The 16,924-nt window shown below is 41.1% G+C and overlaps 1 protein-coding gene across 1 annotated transcript in view; it reads right to left on the bottom strand.

Moving 5' to 3' along the window:
• The window catches only part of KIF13B (kinesin family member 13B), a 132,776-nt gene extending 117,055 nt beyond the window's left edge, over window positions 1-15,721 (bottom strand). The window contains exons 1-2 of the mRNA XM_080616190.1: window positions 15,610-15,721; window positions 3,874-3,967 (exon numbers count right to left, since the gene is read on the bottom strand). Of these exons, the coding sequence (XP_080472316.1) occupies window positions 3,874-3,967; window positions 15,610-15,664 (149 nt within the window). The 5' untranslated portion in view covers window positions 15,665-15,721. The remainder of the gene's footprint in view (window positions 1-3,873; window positions 3,968-15,609) is intronic.
• Between the last annotated feature and the right edge of the window lie 1,203 nt (window positions 15,722-16,924).

Genomic DNA, 16,924 nt, shown 5'->3' with positions numbered 1-16,924 from the left:
AAGCTGCACAATTACTGAAATATCTATTACAAAGTAGTAATTGTAAAGATATTACAACAGCTGAAAAGGAAAAACCCAGCCTGGTTTCACACACTTGTCAGCTCCAGTTAGCTGCACTCATTCCTTCAACTAGTTTTTACCCTGTGCCATTCTTTGGAATCTCTGTTCTACAAAACAAGAGGGAAAACTTCTACAAACCACATATTGCGACAGAAGTACACAGAAGTCAGCACTTTTAATAAAAAGTCTCAAAGGTGGCTTGTTGGAGAGATTTAATAAATGCTTTGTTTTACAAATATCATGGCTCATTCATAGGCCTGCAACAGACTAATACACAACTGATTCATGAGCTTGTATCAGTTACACATCAATTATGCTTATGTCTGCAGCATATAACAAAACTCCTTTGTCTGACCTGTCAAAAATAATGATTTTTAAAGTCTTTTTAATAGGTTTTATCTGGGAAATTTAAAATGACAGCACAAACAAACGGATAGTTAAAAAAAAAAAAAAGTTGTAAAGTAGCATATTAAGAGTCTATTTGGAAGTTTTCCAAATAATTAATTCCTATAAATATTTCAATTGTTGCCTAGGACTTATCTACTTATCTATTCATGTCAATCAAACTGAGTTCACACCCTCTTTCAAGCCCTAGCCACCAAGTAATAATGCTGTGAGTAATCTTTACACCACACAGTAAATCCCATGTTGATAAAGAAATTTCAGCCTTGACCTTTCCAACAGAGAGAATAGACAACAGATGAACAGAAGTCACAAGTCATGCTAATGATACTATTCATTTACAGCAAATTCCTGGAGGTTCACACATCCTGGAGAGGGGAGATTTTCATTTAAAGAAGTTATTTGGGGAAATATGTGACAAAGCTCCAGGCTCTGTAACAAATTTTGTAAAAGCAATTAAATGTTGACCATTTGCACACAAATGGTCAAACCTGCCCCTAGTAGCCCAAGGTTAGTAACAAATCCTACCCAGCCCAGAGGTTGTCCAACAGACTGAAAAATTGATCTTTTGTATGTGACCAGACTACTGAAACCTGCACAGCAATACTAAGAATAGCTCAACATAACAACTGCATTTCTCTATCTCAGGAAAGGTCATTTCTTGGTTAAGGAATGACCAACAGGAGGATGCTAGATTTCTGAAGTTATATGAAAATAGACTTCTCTTTTTGAGAGCATGCGTTTTACATGAACTTTTTAATCCCCAAGTCTCTAGAGAAATGTGTAAATAATATATTCAGTTTGCAGACTGAAGGAGTTTGCAGTCAGTCAGTTATCACCTAGATTTTCCTTAATTTTTAATTCAATATAAGAGAAAAAAAGAGCTAGAGATGCTCTTTTTCTGAAGAAGCATCTTTTTCTGTTTCAATGGCAATTGCATCAACACAATTCACTATCTCCGAAGGTCAGGTCACACACATGTCAAGTTGGGTATCTCGCAACATATGAGATACATAAAGAGAGCGGACATTTCTGACTTTTGCACACATTCATTCTCAGGTCCCATAGGAAAGCAGAAGGAGAGGTATATGTATCACTTGTGAACTCCAAAACCTGCTTCTCCTCTAAATCAGAGACAACTGAAATCAGCAAATCAGGTATTTGCCATTTTAACTGATCAGACTGGTAAACACATAATGTAGATCTCTGGCCTGAGAGGACCACCTCAGGGAAACAAATATGCATAACTCTTCAATTCAGCCATTAAACTATATATTTACACCTACCCCATTCCCAGACTTGGTTTCTACCAGAAAGGAAAGAAGTGGGAAAACATTCATTATTTCCAGAAGTCATCGGCTGTTTTCCAAATATCACTCCCTGCCAGAGCATGGCTGAGTCATGACAAGTGGGGATGTGACAGCACAGATTCTTGTTTCTAATATTCTTTTCCCAGTTCCTGAATTGACCATGACACCTTAATGAGAAATGCAGCAAAACTTCTAAGATTTTCAAACTTAGCCTGCTTTGCAAACATCTAAAGAACATATCTGCAATATTATTTACTTTTCTCTGTTTAATTAAAAGCACTCCAGATTTGCCAGAAATTTTTCAGCTCACTTCAGACACTAGACAAGTCTGAAATCAAAGTGAATGATTTCATAGCATAAGGCAAAGCTGTTGACAGTGGATTTGGAAACAGAAGCAGAACCTGAACATAAATTAACCACCAAACTTAGAAGAACTGCAGCTAAAACTAACCTTTTTCTTTAACTCATATTTAAGATTCCTCTGATGGAGTGGCAGAAGCCAAGACAAGCCTCTCTCAAGAGTGTTACATGTTAGATAGGACCCTGCTCCAAATCCTTACTACTCCAATTATGTTTTGCAGTTATGCTGCTTCACTGTTTGCAGGCAAGCCTTTAGTGCAATTAATGGGCCTCCACTTTTTCTTCTTCTGTTAGATCACCCAATATAAATTTACTATGCTTCCTGCTTAGATTAGCAATGGGTATTTGTGGATATGCAAATGAAGCATTCTTCAGTCTGGCATGCTGGTTTCTCACACTAGGCTCACCATCTTGTCTGGGATATCAACGCAATTGCCAACCGATTCCTCCCTTGCCAGGGGGCACGATTTGCATGACGTATTCTCTCACGACTGCAGTATGAACACTTTTTAAACACATATTGGGGAGTACAAGCCATGCAGCATTTGATTGGTTGCCGTGTTTGAGAGAAACTCTGAATAACATTTTTAATACAGCTCTGGCTTCTAACAATCTCGATTTCCTGCCATTTTTAGCAGTTCTAAAGGCTCAAATCAACATAGGTATTTGGCAGCTAAACAATACATGTGTTTCAGGAGGAGGCATCTACTGACACAAACAAAACCACCCCAACCACACACAGCCTGTTTGATTTTAAGTAACTTATTAAAGCTCCAGTCACACCATCTGTAGTAAGTCTTTCAGCCGATGACCTGATGATCTCTTTGCTTTTTCATTTACTATCACCTGGGTTTGAGAAGTTTAAATTATCAGAGAACAGGTAAAGAATATTTCTACTGACCACTAACATACAGTTCAGCTTTACAGGAAAAGGCTACGATATGCTGCATTTATACAAAACTCTTCTGTGTGTGTTTAACTGATTTTTTCTCATTTCTGTCACCCTTAAGACCACCTCCTTGACTTTTCCCCCACAGAAAGCAGATCACAGTTGACCACAGATGTCCAGTAACAGGTTCTGCCTTTTCCTGCACCCCTGTTGTTTTGTTTCATGCATACATTTTTTCATTTCCTCCTCTCACAAACAAGCAATAAATTCAGTAGACACAACCTTAACCTTATCAGTTATTACAGAACTTTCCAGAGTCACAGTAGTTTAACAAATTGATGTCAGTTCTGACCTAAATTGGTCCCTACCCTCAGTCACCTTTCCAAGTATTTCTGATGTGTGCAATGGTTGTTAAGACACTCCAATAGCTACACCTCCCCAGCAGGTTCCCAGTCCCCTTCTTACACAATGAATACAAGCCCATTATGAGAAAATAATTGTGAAAATTAATTTCATTCCAAAATTACAAAGTGTGCCCTGCTCAAATTCTTTTGCAGATTTAAATTTCTCTTGTTCCATAATAGCATATGAGAATAAATGATACTGTTCACAGACCCATTAATTGCCAACATATTGTTTAGAGCAGGAAGCAAATGCAGTAAGCATTAAATTCTCAAAGCATCCTCCCAGTGTGGTAAAATCAGCCTCATTTTATAGATGATTGCAATTATATTGTAGAAAGAATATATATTAGTTTTTAAACAGAAAGCCCTCTATCAAGGCCTACATTTCCTAGTTGCTAGACTCATATTTAATTTATGAAACCTGACCTTCCTCATTCAAAAATCTTACCTGGCATCTCCTTTTGAAAGGTTGGTGCTTACAGGATGAAGAATAACCTTGTCTGCATCCACATCCACCACACATTTTGTATGCAGATCAAGCTCTATAAAGAAATGAGAAAGTGTCAAGTGCTACTCCTAAAGCGCTAGGATTACATACACCATTACTTCCTCCAGACACCAAATTTATTCATACAGTCTGACAGCCACCCATCAGCTAGAGAATAGAAACAGGACTATTGCCAAATTCCTCTTCTAGAGATATTCTGATGGGATGGATCCTGTCCAGCTTTAAAGCATGCACTCCTTTCAAAACAAGAAAAAGCACTTTGGTTTTACTGAAGTACAATCAACATATACAAGGCAGTATGAATTTTTTTCTAGGGAAAGAACCATTAGGCATGGTATCACTTTGACAGCTCTTCTTATTGCTCCCTCAGTGCCTCACACATTCAGAGGGAAAGCTGCCCCTACCATCTGCAGCACATTTTCCCCAGCCACTGTTGTGATACTGCAGCATGCCATGTCAGCTGTCAGTCCTGGCACACCTGCTTGGAGAAATTCAAGTCCCATTAAAAAAAATGTAGGTGCAAGCATGTAGAAAAGAGCTTATTCTTCCCCACAGGCTCCCAGCCAGCTGAAAAGCCCAACTTTTCCCCATGACACTAAGCAATGGGATATATGCTATGAGTAATTAGAATATTTGGAATGTATGAGAATTCTGAGCCATAGAGGTGGAGAAAACAAAAGCTTCAGATAACACTGACAACCATCCAAGGTATCCACCCAATGACAAATGGAGTTATATATAAAAAAGCACACAGCCATTTGCAGTCAAAGTCACTGCCTACAGACGTAGAGGCCTGGACACAAACAAGTCCAGTCCTATGTCCTTACACTCTGATGCTAAACCTGGAAAGTGCACCCAAGAGCCGATACCTGTAAACATGACACACTAATCACACCCAGCAAGCACTCTGCACCGCCCTCACACACCATGATGATGAGGGGCTGCACTGAATAACCTCCATATGAAGTACAGCACCTCAGCTGAATCACCAAAATATCCTGTGTAATCACGTTAATGACAATCCTCATCCTCCCTCATCTCTGCTCTTTCCTTCTCTGTCACCTGTACTTGCTCTTTCACCTTACAGCACCTTATAAACTCAGACTGAAAATCTCTCAGGCAAAGACCGCAGACCTTAATTATTGTACAGCACCTTGCAGACTTCTTGCTACTGTTAAATAACATGGTAAGAGGAGATTTCTTTCACTGACATTTTTGGAAAGAAGAGCCAAAGCTCAAGACTCTTAACGGTTGGACTCAATGACCTTTTGCAACCTAAATGATTATATGATTCCTGGTCATAGCAGACAGTCACATGAAACCGAAATCCTTCTGAACAAAACCACTCCTCTGTTATTAAACTGTGCTTTTGTAGAAGGAAGAGGCAGACAAGTTTCATAAACCAGTGTTTATTTTAATTTCTCCCCACACCCTGAAAGAAAATTTACCTATCATTAATATGCAATACGTGCTTGCTCAGATGAAATTATATTCTTTATACAGCTCATATCCAAGAAGTCACTTTATCTCAGTCTGGCTGGTTAGTGATTAACATTCTCTATTGCAGTGACCTGCTTTTCTTCAACAACCAAAGAAGGTTTTTACACACTACATCCCTTATGCAAAGCATAAAGTATGTGTACCGTCTATATAAGCAGTGTGGTCTCTATCACATTTTTCAATCTATCTCTTGAAAGAGAACGCTGCTGGCAGGTTTCACGTCTATGACTGCCCAGTGATCTCAATCTGGCATTCATTAAACCTCTCTTTGCGATGTACCTTTAAGGAAAGCACACAGACAGGATATAATAGTTCCTTAAAGTCATATATCCTCACAGAGAAAAAAAAAGATTCAAAGACAATTTATCATGTACAACACACCCTCTCTGATTATCGTCATCACAAAGGTGAGGTTAAAATTCCTCACTCAGGCACTCTGCAGACAGCATGGTTTCAGAAGATGTGGTGAGCCAACATAACAGCTATTGCCAAACAGGGAGGTCTCAGTTCTTTCTTCTGGCTACCTCCACCTGTTGCTCATCTTCCACCCTACCATGCTCAGCAGACTCCTTTGTAAGTCACTTCAAGTTACTTCAACAGCAGAAAACTAACCAACATGAAAAATGGATGTATTTAGACACTATGGAAAGCTACATCAGCCCAGTAAAAGCTCTGAGAACATCAAAGGCCATGCAAATAAGTGGGTAGGCCTGTATGGAGATGAAGACAGGCAGAAGAGTGAGACCTTCTCCCAGCAGAGACCAACTGCTACATCAGCTCATGGCATCCCATGAAATAAACCCTTAAAAAACAGATATATTCAGCCTCTAAGCAGGGTTATATATCCAGACAGCCATAAGGCCACTTATCCCAGTTACCTTGGCGAAAGACTTGAATAGAAACTCTTTCTAGCTGAAGAAATACTTTAAATTCTGTTTTAATAGCACATTGTACACTTTCTGGCTCCATTATAAAGCATGTTCTTTGACCAATTTGAGCTGAAAGAGGGGAGGATTTAGACTAGATATGAGAAAGAAGATCTTCCCTGTGAAGGTGGTGAGACACTGGCAGAGGTTGCCCAAAGATGTTGCGGCTTCCCTATCCCTGGCAGTGTTCAAGGTCAGATTGTACGGGGATTTGAGCAGCCTGCTCTAGTGGAAGATGGCAGGAGGGATGGACATAGATAATCTTTAAGGTCCCATCCCCAAACCATTGTGTAATTCTATGATTTCTGATTTCTTTAATGCTTCCAGTAGGCTGAGAGATGAATCTTATGATTTTCAGTAGTGGCTAATATATCACGGTAATTTCTATGCCATTAAGTTTTTAATATTACTAGAGCAGGTTAGCCTTATAGAAAAATTATCTTCCTGGTCTTTTGAATATGATCACATAGGCCTTTACCCTTACTTTTACTAGTTTCAGTGTCTCCTAGATAGAGCAGCCTTCTTGCTGCCCCTGAACAACATGCAGAATGAGCATGCAACAAGATAAGATGATAAGCTTTCACATTCAAAACACTAATTAGTTCATCTTGTAGTAAGGACTCCCTGCTTGAGGCCTGGTATTATTATTTCTTTCACCTATACCAAGGGTTTTTTTTCAGACAGCATGAAACTTTGGACAAGTTAAAAGATACAGAAGTGGCTCACTGTCAAACTTTGGAGATTATCACAAATCTTTGAGCTCAACAAGATTTAAGATCTCACTTATTATTACTGCTAACCTGCTTGTAGCTTCACTCATTACTAGGCAAACACAATCAACTACTCTATTGCTTCACCAAATAAAGAAATAATCAGTTAATTTCTTCTTGAAAAATTAAAACTCAAACTCTTAACACCTCAAGAAACATTTATTGCAGGGAATGAAAGCCTTTTTCATAGGTTTAGAGTAAGAGAGCTGTGACATCCATAATTAAAGGGTAACACGTATCTTAGTCACTTTTCTACATTTACATTTCAGAGCTGTAGAAATGTTAAACAAAGCTGGGCTGAGTGCAAGAATAATTGTTAAGTCATGTGCACCCAAGCGACTCAGAGAGAGTCTCTCAGATGAATCACAGAATAGTTTGGGTCAGAAGGGACCTTAAAGATCACCCAGTTCTAACCCCTTGCCACAGGCAGAGACACCTTCCACCAGACCAGGATGCTCCAAGCCCCATCCTATCTGGCCTTCAACACTGCCAGGGATGGGGCAGCCACAGCTTCTCTGGGCAACCTGTGGCAGTGCATCACCACCCTCACAGGAAAGAACTTCCTATAATCTCCTCTCTGTCAGTTTAAAGCAATTCCTCCTTGCCCTGTCTCTACAGGCCCTTGTCAAAAGCCGCTCTCTATGTTCCTTTCTGGCTCCTTTAGGCACTAGAAGCTGCTGTAAGGTTTCCCTGCAGCCTTCTCCAGGCTGAACAAGCCCAGCAATCTCAACCTGTTGCCATAGCAGAGGTGCTCCAGCCCTTGGAGCATCTTCAGGGTCTCCTCTGGACTCACTCAAACAGCTCCATGTCCTTTTTATGTTGGGCTCCAGGGCTCGACATAGTATTCCAGGTGGGGTCTCATCAAAGCAGAGTAGAGGGGGAGAATCCCCTCTTTTAACCTGCTGCTCACACTGCTGGTGATGCAGCCCAGGACAGGTTGGTTTCTGGGCTGCAAGCGCACACTGAAGGCTCATGTTGAGCTTCTCACTGACCATCACCCCCAAGTCTTTCTCTTCAGGGCTGTTTTCAATCCAGTCTCCACTCAGCCTGTATTTGCACTTGAGATTTCCCCAATCCACTTAACCCCAGCCTAGGACCCTGCACCTGGCCTTATTGAACTTCATGAAGTTCGCATGGGCCCACCTCTCAAGCCTGTCAATGATTTTTTATTTAACCTGTGAAACTGGGAGGTGGGTCTAGAAAGAGGCCATTCTTCCCATCTCCCTTGATTTTTCAAGTTCTCCCCAAAAGGTTTTAAGGCTCGGGTTCAAGCAATGCAGATCTCAGCTGAAACCACACTTGTGTGTATAAAGCAGACATGACTATGCCTTTGAGAAGAGCCTTATGGGTGTTGTAAAAAGAATTCACACCACCCATATATGCTTTGGGCTTTTTCACTAGCCAAAGAAATTTGATACATTTCAAAAATGTTGGAAAAGTCAGGAAGCCAGAGAGAGGAGGAAAAGCAAAACCAGGAGCAATGTACCACTGCATGTCATGGTGGATTCAGCAGGCACTGGTATATTCCAAACAACAGGCAGGAGTATGCATTCCCTCTGAAACAGCAGTCACGCGTCTGGTAATCATAAACTCAACAGGGCAGATTTTCCACAACAGCATTAGGGAAAACCAGCAAAGGTGCAACTTTAAAATGTACTAAACAGGTTTGGTGTAGAGACAAAAAATTATGTGAATCCTGGAGCAAGTGGAAAGGAGAAGTATTCTCGAAAACATGGAATGTTCTCAACTCTGGGAAAACTCCATCTTTACTTATGGATCAGTTCAGGAACTGTCTTACTAGATTAGGTGCAACACTGGTTGGATATTGATGTACCCAACTCCCTCGTTCTAGTAGGGTACAGAATCAAACCCAGCTGCATCAGGTGTCATAATGAAAATATCTGAAGTGCCATGCAGTGATACGTGAGCTTTTTCAGCCACTACCCTAAAAAGTCATCCCACGTTTAAGGTTACTGAACTTCAGAACCAAACAAAATTATCCTAATAGATGGCTTTTACAGGGCATTTTGAAATAATCTTAAAATGAGCAACGATACAGTAAATAAGATTGCCTGCAATTTATTAAATTAGTGGTTGGGACCATGGTATCATAACAGCTTTTAGTACAACAGTCACGGTAGCTAAAAAGTCTGTTACAACCTGCATGACCTTCCATATTTATCTCTTTATACACTTTATTTTTTCCACATTGTACAAGTTGAATTAAGGGAAAGCATTTCCCAGTTCATCAAGAGCCTTTATTTCCATATTTTTTTTTTTTCCATCAGATCTCAATTTAAGAAATTAGTTTCTGATGGTTGACAGTTTTTCAGTCCTTTCAAATACCATTTGATCCTAAACCACACTGAAACGAAGATGTGAACCTGGCGTTATAACACTGGTCGAATAAAATCTGTGGGATTCCTCCTCATCCTGCCACCAGGTTTAGGGCATCTGCACTGACACCTAAGGACCTCTTAGAGACAGGCATTAAACTTGGTAGTATCCCTGGGAACCAGCATGGCTGCTCTTGTAGTGTTTCTGAAAAGCTAACTGAAGTATAAAAAATAAAATATGAAAGGTTTAAAGTGCATGTACTAAGCTCATAAGCCAAAATTGGCCCCAAATACAAAAGCTCAAAATAATCTCCTGTACAGACAGACGATGGAAATTTTACATTTTAAATTGCCAGTAGATTTTTGGGAGATTAACATTCCCTCGAAGGTTAGAACTGGAATGTTATGGCCCAAGCCTTCAATTGCGTTCAGTAAGAAATTACAGTAGGTTTCTTGTACCTTACTTGGTCTGGAAAAGCAAATTGCAGTAACACTGAGAAATGTCTAAATAGTAACTTTTAAATATTTAGAAGTTTATTTATCACACAAATTAAATGAATGCCAACTAAAACCACAAGCAAAACAAAGCAAAAACAAATCAGAAAGGCTGTTTTTTTGGGGGGGGTTTATTGGGTTTTTGTTTGTCTGAAAAAGAAATCTGAAAGCAAGCTCAAAGATAACAAGTCCCCAAGTTTCCCTGCCTTATTTGTTGCCTTACAGTGACTTTTCTCTTTGTCTTTTGCTATGTAGAAGCCAACACAAATAAAGGAAAAACTAACTTACTATATGAGAGAGCATGAAAGTAACTTAGATCTAAATGACAGTGCTAAGAGCTTAAAGGGGGGGGAGGGGGAAGAGTAATGGTGCTTTTAGGACATTAATTATAAGACATAGTGACCAACACATTCTGGACAAAAATACAGTAATTTGACTCCTTTAAGTCATACAAACATGAAGTCTAAGCAGACATCTTTCAAGCTTCTCTGAGATATATATATACATGAACTGTGCAAATATGATTCATGAAATTTTCATTTTGCAGCAATTAGAAATCATTAAATATGCATGAATGCATCTGGAAGGGCACACAATACTATCTAATCTTCACAATGAGGTGTAAGTGAACTCAAACTCACAAGCATGTTGAACGCAAGCAAGCTCTCCTCACAAGTTAATGCTACATTGTACAAATGATACAAAAAGTGTATTCTATCTTCTGCTGTTTCATTTTCTGGAAAAAAAAAAAAAAAAAAAAAAAAAAGCTTGCCAAGCAGCTTTAGTAAAGGCACTCCGTGTATCTGGACATTAACTGTATGCACAGCCAGTTCTGCTGCTGCATACAATGCTCAGCTCATGGAGACTAAGTAAATAAATCAGCCTGGTGACTTTCTAACGCAGCAAATAGCTCTGAGGAAGTGCAGCGCACAACTCTGTGCTGCTGAATTTGTTTCAGGCTTCAGATTTAACAAGAATGAAACACAATAGCGTTTGGTCTGCCACCAGCCACCCAAAAACCAAGGCAGAACTATTCACAGTGTGTCTATCTGATCTTCTGTTGACTTAAGGAGGAGCAAAGTGAAACCAGAGCAGCAAGGTAATCTCATACCGCCCTTTAGGCTAGCTCTGAAGATGTAATTAACACAAGAATTGTTTGCCTTTGCGGCACCCACGTTGGACTGACTGGTAGTCTCACAGAGTGGCTGTGGGGAGTAAGCCTGTAGCACCTTGGAGTTCTTAAAACACAGTTGCCTCACTGAGAAACACAGGATGAAACACTAACTCTACGTGCTTCACCCATTTATCAGAGTATCTCTAGGCTAATCCTGCTCATACCACAAGGTTTTATATGTTATCAACAATCACTCAGGGAATAGTAAAAACTCCAGACACTCATGTGTGACAAGGATAATGGTGAAGAAAAGCCTTGTGTTTTGCATATTGCCATGAGGCTAAAACAGGTGCCATTTCATTTATTCTAATATCAAAATTAATCTTGTAAAACTGCTTCCACAAATTCCAATTTACAGATAAATTATTTCTACTGTAATCTCTAGTGAAAAAACAAGCAAACAACAAACAAACAAAAAAGCAAGAACAATCCTCATCTCCTCCTCCCAAACAAAAAACATTTCAAGTGACTGGAAATGCAACCTCCTCCAAAGAGGAGGAGGACACAAAATTAGCCCCTAAGAAGGTGATCAGAAGCTTGCACTGATACAGAAGAAAATTCCTACCTTATAAGAACTGGAAACAGAATCTTTATCATCAAAGCACAAAAAGATCTGTGACTGAACACAGAAACTAGTCTGCATGAATATACACATTAACATAATAGATACCTGAATGTATTTACAGGCAATTTAGCTATTTAAACTGGAAGCTATAGCTCTTAAATCACAATTCTACGAACACCTTAATCTGGTAGTGTTGTTGGAATACAGGCTGTGGTCCCTCACTGTTTAAACCTGGCACACCCATGCCATCACTCCTGACCCAAGTCGTGCAGTGCCACCACCCACCCCTGTGCCAGCACAGGTACTTCTGCTGCTCTTTCAGAAATTCACCCAAAGCACTAAACACACGATATTCTTCCAGTTAGCTTTCTGCCTTTCTTGTTCAAACAATAGAGCATTAACCCAAGTGAGATGTAGCAACACAGCAGTGGTAGTTTTGACAGGCTTGAGGTGTCATCAGCCAGACCCTTTAGCAGAAGTCATATTCTTTTAGCACTGATAAAATATGTTGTATTTTAATTAACACTGCACTGAATTGATTCAGAGGCACAGGGAAACACAAGGACTTAAATGTACTTCTGGGGAGCCTGTACACCAACATCGCCTGAAAACAAAATACTCAGTAAGACAAATCTTAATTAAAAAGCCTCCAGCTGTCTTTTGCTTTGCTTCATCGTATGGCTTGAACTTTGCACAGCATTTACTTGAAATATAACGAGTATCTGCTAAGCGAAGTCAAACATTGACAATATTCATAAAAAGAAACCCACCGCAACTCTACAATGCAACAGCCAAAGAACTACTGATTGTTATCAAAAACCCATCTGAAAAAAAAAGGCAGTGAACTAGAGAACACTTTAATGAATGACAAAACTGAGAAAACAGAAGACAAAGTCTTCGCTAACAAAACAGTACTGAATTATTTCATTCATAATAGCAGCTAATTGAGGATGCCAGTTTGCAAAGTAGAAAGCATGCAAACCATAAGTTACTCTGCTACCTGGCAGAGCCTACAACTCCAGACATGATGCTGCAGTGTACTGACATAGTAGAAGTTTTACAAAAGCACAGACTCCACACACAGTTTGAAGAATTGGGGCCTAATTTCAAGCAAGATGCAAAAAACCAACCTCAAACCCTAGAAACCCCAAGGACAATTAGGAATGCTTCCTCTGTACTGCTAAAAATTAGTACTATAAACCAATAGATTACCACTTTGCATAAGATTGAAGCAGGATCCTCAATACTATCACCTTGAAATGCAAATACTATGAATAACAAACTATTTGGAAATATTGAAGAGAAATCTCTTCAATATGCATGCAAGGAACCTATTATACTTTTATGAGCTGCATAAATTAGTAACAGTTAAACAAACCACTTTTATTAACCTAATAAACCCTCGCCTTAAGAAATTCATAATTCAAACACTAAAGACAACCACCACCACCACAAGTAAACACTAAGAAATATTTCAGAGCTTAAATTTCAACAGCCATAACCATCTGATAGATTTGCAATTTTAAGCCCTTCGGTGCAGAGGGAAGGAAAGAACATTACTCGTGATCCCGAAGAAAACAAATACTTGCTTCAGGTCCAAAGCCCCAGAACTTCATACAAATACTACTTAGAACAAAGTACATATTAGAGAGCTTCCTTTGAGCTGTCTCCTGCCTCAAAGCCTATTGAAAAAGCAAAGCCACAGAAGTCTTACAACTGGATGACTCCTCAGAAAATCAGTTACACAATTCTTTAATTTAACATTAAATAGGTAAGAAAGATACTAGGCTTCATATCACTTCGTTTCAATAAATTCTAGGAGCATCAGAAATAATACACAGAGGTATCAATTCTTTAGAACTAACAAAACCAATCAATTTCAGAACCTTTTGTTTCAGGAAAGAAAAGACATGGATCTTTTAGGCTAGACTTACATAGATTTAGGTATCACTCACAAAATAACGGCATGCTTAATAGCTGCAAAGTGGTTCTTAGAGAGGAGGAATGCCTTGACTGCCCAGCTACGTGCCAAAGAGCATGGGGTTCAGGTCCCTCTTTCTTCTGATGAACTCAAACGTCCCTCACTCCTGGATGAGCCTCCTACTAACCAGGCTACAGTCATCCTCTCCAGTCCATAACATTTTTAAGTTTACACAGTATAAAACAGCTCCAGTAACAAGACACACTCTCCCATTCTCCCGGATTCATGCAGCTTAGTGTTAGGATATTCCCCAGGAAGGTTCAAATACACATACTGCTCTGAATCTATACTCTTTCATCATTTTTTCCCCCTTTATTTCCACCACTTCTTCCCCACATATAGTTTCTGAACTCAATCCCTAACTGGAAACACCTTGAAGACCTGTTACATGGGAACATATGTAAAATATACACCACGAGGGAGAGGTGCATTGTTCATCCTTGGAGATTCAAGTCTTGGCTGAAGGAGGCCCTGGGCAACCTTACCTAATCTGACCTGCTTTCAGCAGTGAGTTACACTAGAAACCTCCAGAGATCCCTTCCAACCTGAATCATTGTACAACCCCAGGGGTAAAGAGCACTACACAGTCAGATGTCTGGGTCACAGCCAAGGAAATGATCTATGGCAGGAAAGGGACATGAGCAAGAGGAAAGCCTGTGTCTGTCACTGAAACAAGGCACCATCTTTCAGCTCAACTGCCCTAACCCACCAGACTGTAGGGACATCAACTCCATCTCCTCTGTTCTGAATGTGGGACCTAGAGTGCTGAAGAACTTTCTTGCTTTTATTTTAAAAGGTATAGAAATACTGTACTCAACACCTTAACCTTTTATCCTAATTTATTGAAAGGAATTAAAGAGCAATTTTGGTTCAGATCATACAGAAGATAAAGAACACACACATCCCTCTTTCTGCTTCAGCTATTAAACTGACTTCACTGGACTCCCTTTCCCCAAAAGGAATTACTGGCATACTTGTGTGAGAATGTGGGGGCAAAAAAACCACCCTACATGTTTCTTGGCTTTTTGCCTTCTTCACCTGCCCATTCCTTGGCTGAAGTTGCCTTCTCATACTTGCTTCCTCATCATCAAGAGCAAGTTTTTCTAATTAAGACAAGTAATGAACACTTAAACAGATGCCCAGACCACGGTCTGATTAACATAACCCTTAGGCAAGTTTCGCTGAGGGGAGAAAAAAACCCAAACCACCAACCCAAAACCAACAACAACAAAATCTTGTCAATTCCCACTTCCTCTTCCATGCTTTCTTGGGTTTGTTTCTTCTGTCCTTATAGTGCCTCTGTTACCTGGTTAACTCTGTCCCACTCAATCATCGAGGGGTAAGAAGAGGGGGTACAGAGCTGAGGACTGAATGAGTATAGGAAAAAATAGAGAAAGAGGCATTTTCCCCCCAAAACCCCAGGAAGGAGGAAGAGCTTTCCCAGCTGATAACAGGGCACAGGCCGGCTGTAAAACAGGTGTAAGAGGTATAGGGAGGGGTGTACCCCAGGAAGGAGAGGGGGAGCTAAAAGCCCCATAAACCAGGGCGGGTTTAGGAAATCGATGTCGGAGAGGGGAGCGAAGGTAGCCGTTTAGTGTGCTTAGCCCATAAACCCCCCTGCACCTACACAAGCGTATATAATACATAAATAAACAGATACACACATACACTCCCCGCTGTCGACACATACACCTTTAAACGCGCTCCGGCGCCGGGACACACACACACACACACACACACACACACACACACACACACACACACCCACACACACACCCACACACACACACCCACACACACCTGCCCCCACGGACACCTGCGGGGATCGACACCCCCGGCCTCCCGCCCCGCTCCGTCCTTCAGGCCGCTCCCCCCTCACACGCCCTCCGGGAAGGGAGCGGGGGGGGCGCTGAGGGAGGAAGGTCTCACCTCTCCGGTTCATAGGGCGGACGCGCACCGCCACCTTCACTTTAGAGTCCCCCATCGTGCCGCTTCAACCTCCCCGGCTCCCTCCTCCCTCCTCGGCTTCCGTCTACGGAGGGAGACCCGCCGGCTCGGGGAGGAGCGCGGAGAGGGGCGGGAGGGGGGTGAGACCGGCGGCTGCGGGAGGGAGGCACTGTGCGTGACCAACGTCCGGCCGGACTACAGCTCCCAGAGCGCACCGCGGCGGCTCGCCGGCAACGAGGGCGGACAGCGCGACGCGCTCTATGGTGGGAGCTGTAGTTCTGCCCGCTGCCACCGCCTGTAGGAGAAGCGTTGCATGCTGGGATATGTAGTCCTCAGAACAGAGGGCTTTCAGGTTGGGGGGTGCCCCATATGGAGTCTGTGGGCTATGTTGTGCAACATGGCACTGACAGGAAGGTCTGAGGGTCACCCCGGGTCCTGCCACTCAACCCCTGGGTGACTGCTGATGAACCCCATTGCACCTCAGTCCTGCCCCATGCTTCCTTTCGAAGAGCACTGTGATATTTTTGCTCCGAGCAGACAGAAGCATCACCACCGAGACTAAAAACCTCACAAGATTTACTCTGGGAATAAAAACCAACCAGGGATTCCTTTGCTGGTCCTTGGGCTTTTCACCTGCTAGAAATCACTTTGAAGATAACCCCACATTAAAGATCACAAACCGTAATCTAACATATAGACCATGGTTTTGGGTGATGCCTGGGTCTGGTTTCACTGGGCAACCTCTGATATTCCATCAACACACTGTTATTAATGGGCCCGGTGCGATTTGCTTAGTGAAGGTGGCTCAGCAAAAGAGCTCAACAGTAATAATCAGACACAGTTTGAACAATATTACAATTTATCTTTATTAGAAGACTCAACTGCTCAACCACAGCTACTGATCACAAAGACTGAGAATGAAACTATAATGCAAAGATGGAAAAAGCCCCCAAATCTCATTTAAATGGTCATGGTTGAAAACCCTTGTGGCTGCTATTTTAAGTCAAAACAAGGATTCTCTCCGTGTTATTTTGAAAGGCCACATCTTGTCAAGGACAGGAAAAAACCTTGAACTCAGAACAGTAATCCTTTGGCCCTTCAACATTGAATGAGGGTTTATGACATAAATAAATAAATAACACATTTCCAAGTGGTTTTGAGGTAAGATTTCAGTCGGTAACACTTTTTGCCCAGAGGAATTACACTCAATATCTATTATTTTATGCCTACTTGACTTGAAGAATAGCTTGGCAAAGCAGAGAGAATACAAATATTAAGTTGGCATGTAACACATGGG

Source organism: Psittacula echo (genome assembly GCF_963264785.1).
Source record: "Psittacula echo genome assembly, chromosome: 4".
NCBI classification, from domain to species: Eukaryota; Metazoa; Chordata; class Aves; order Psittaciformes; family Psittacidae; genus Psittacula; species Psittacula echo.
The sequence above is the reverse complement of the archived record's forward strand: the minus strand, read 5'-3'. Positions and strand labels throughout refer to the sequence as shown.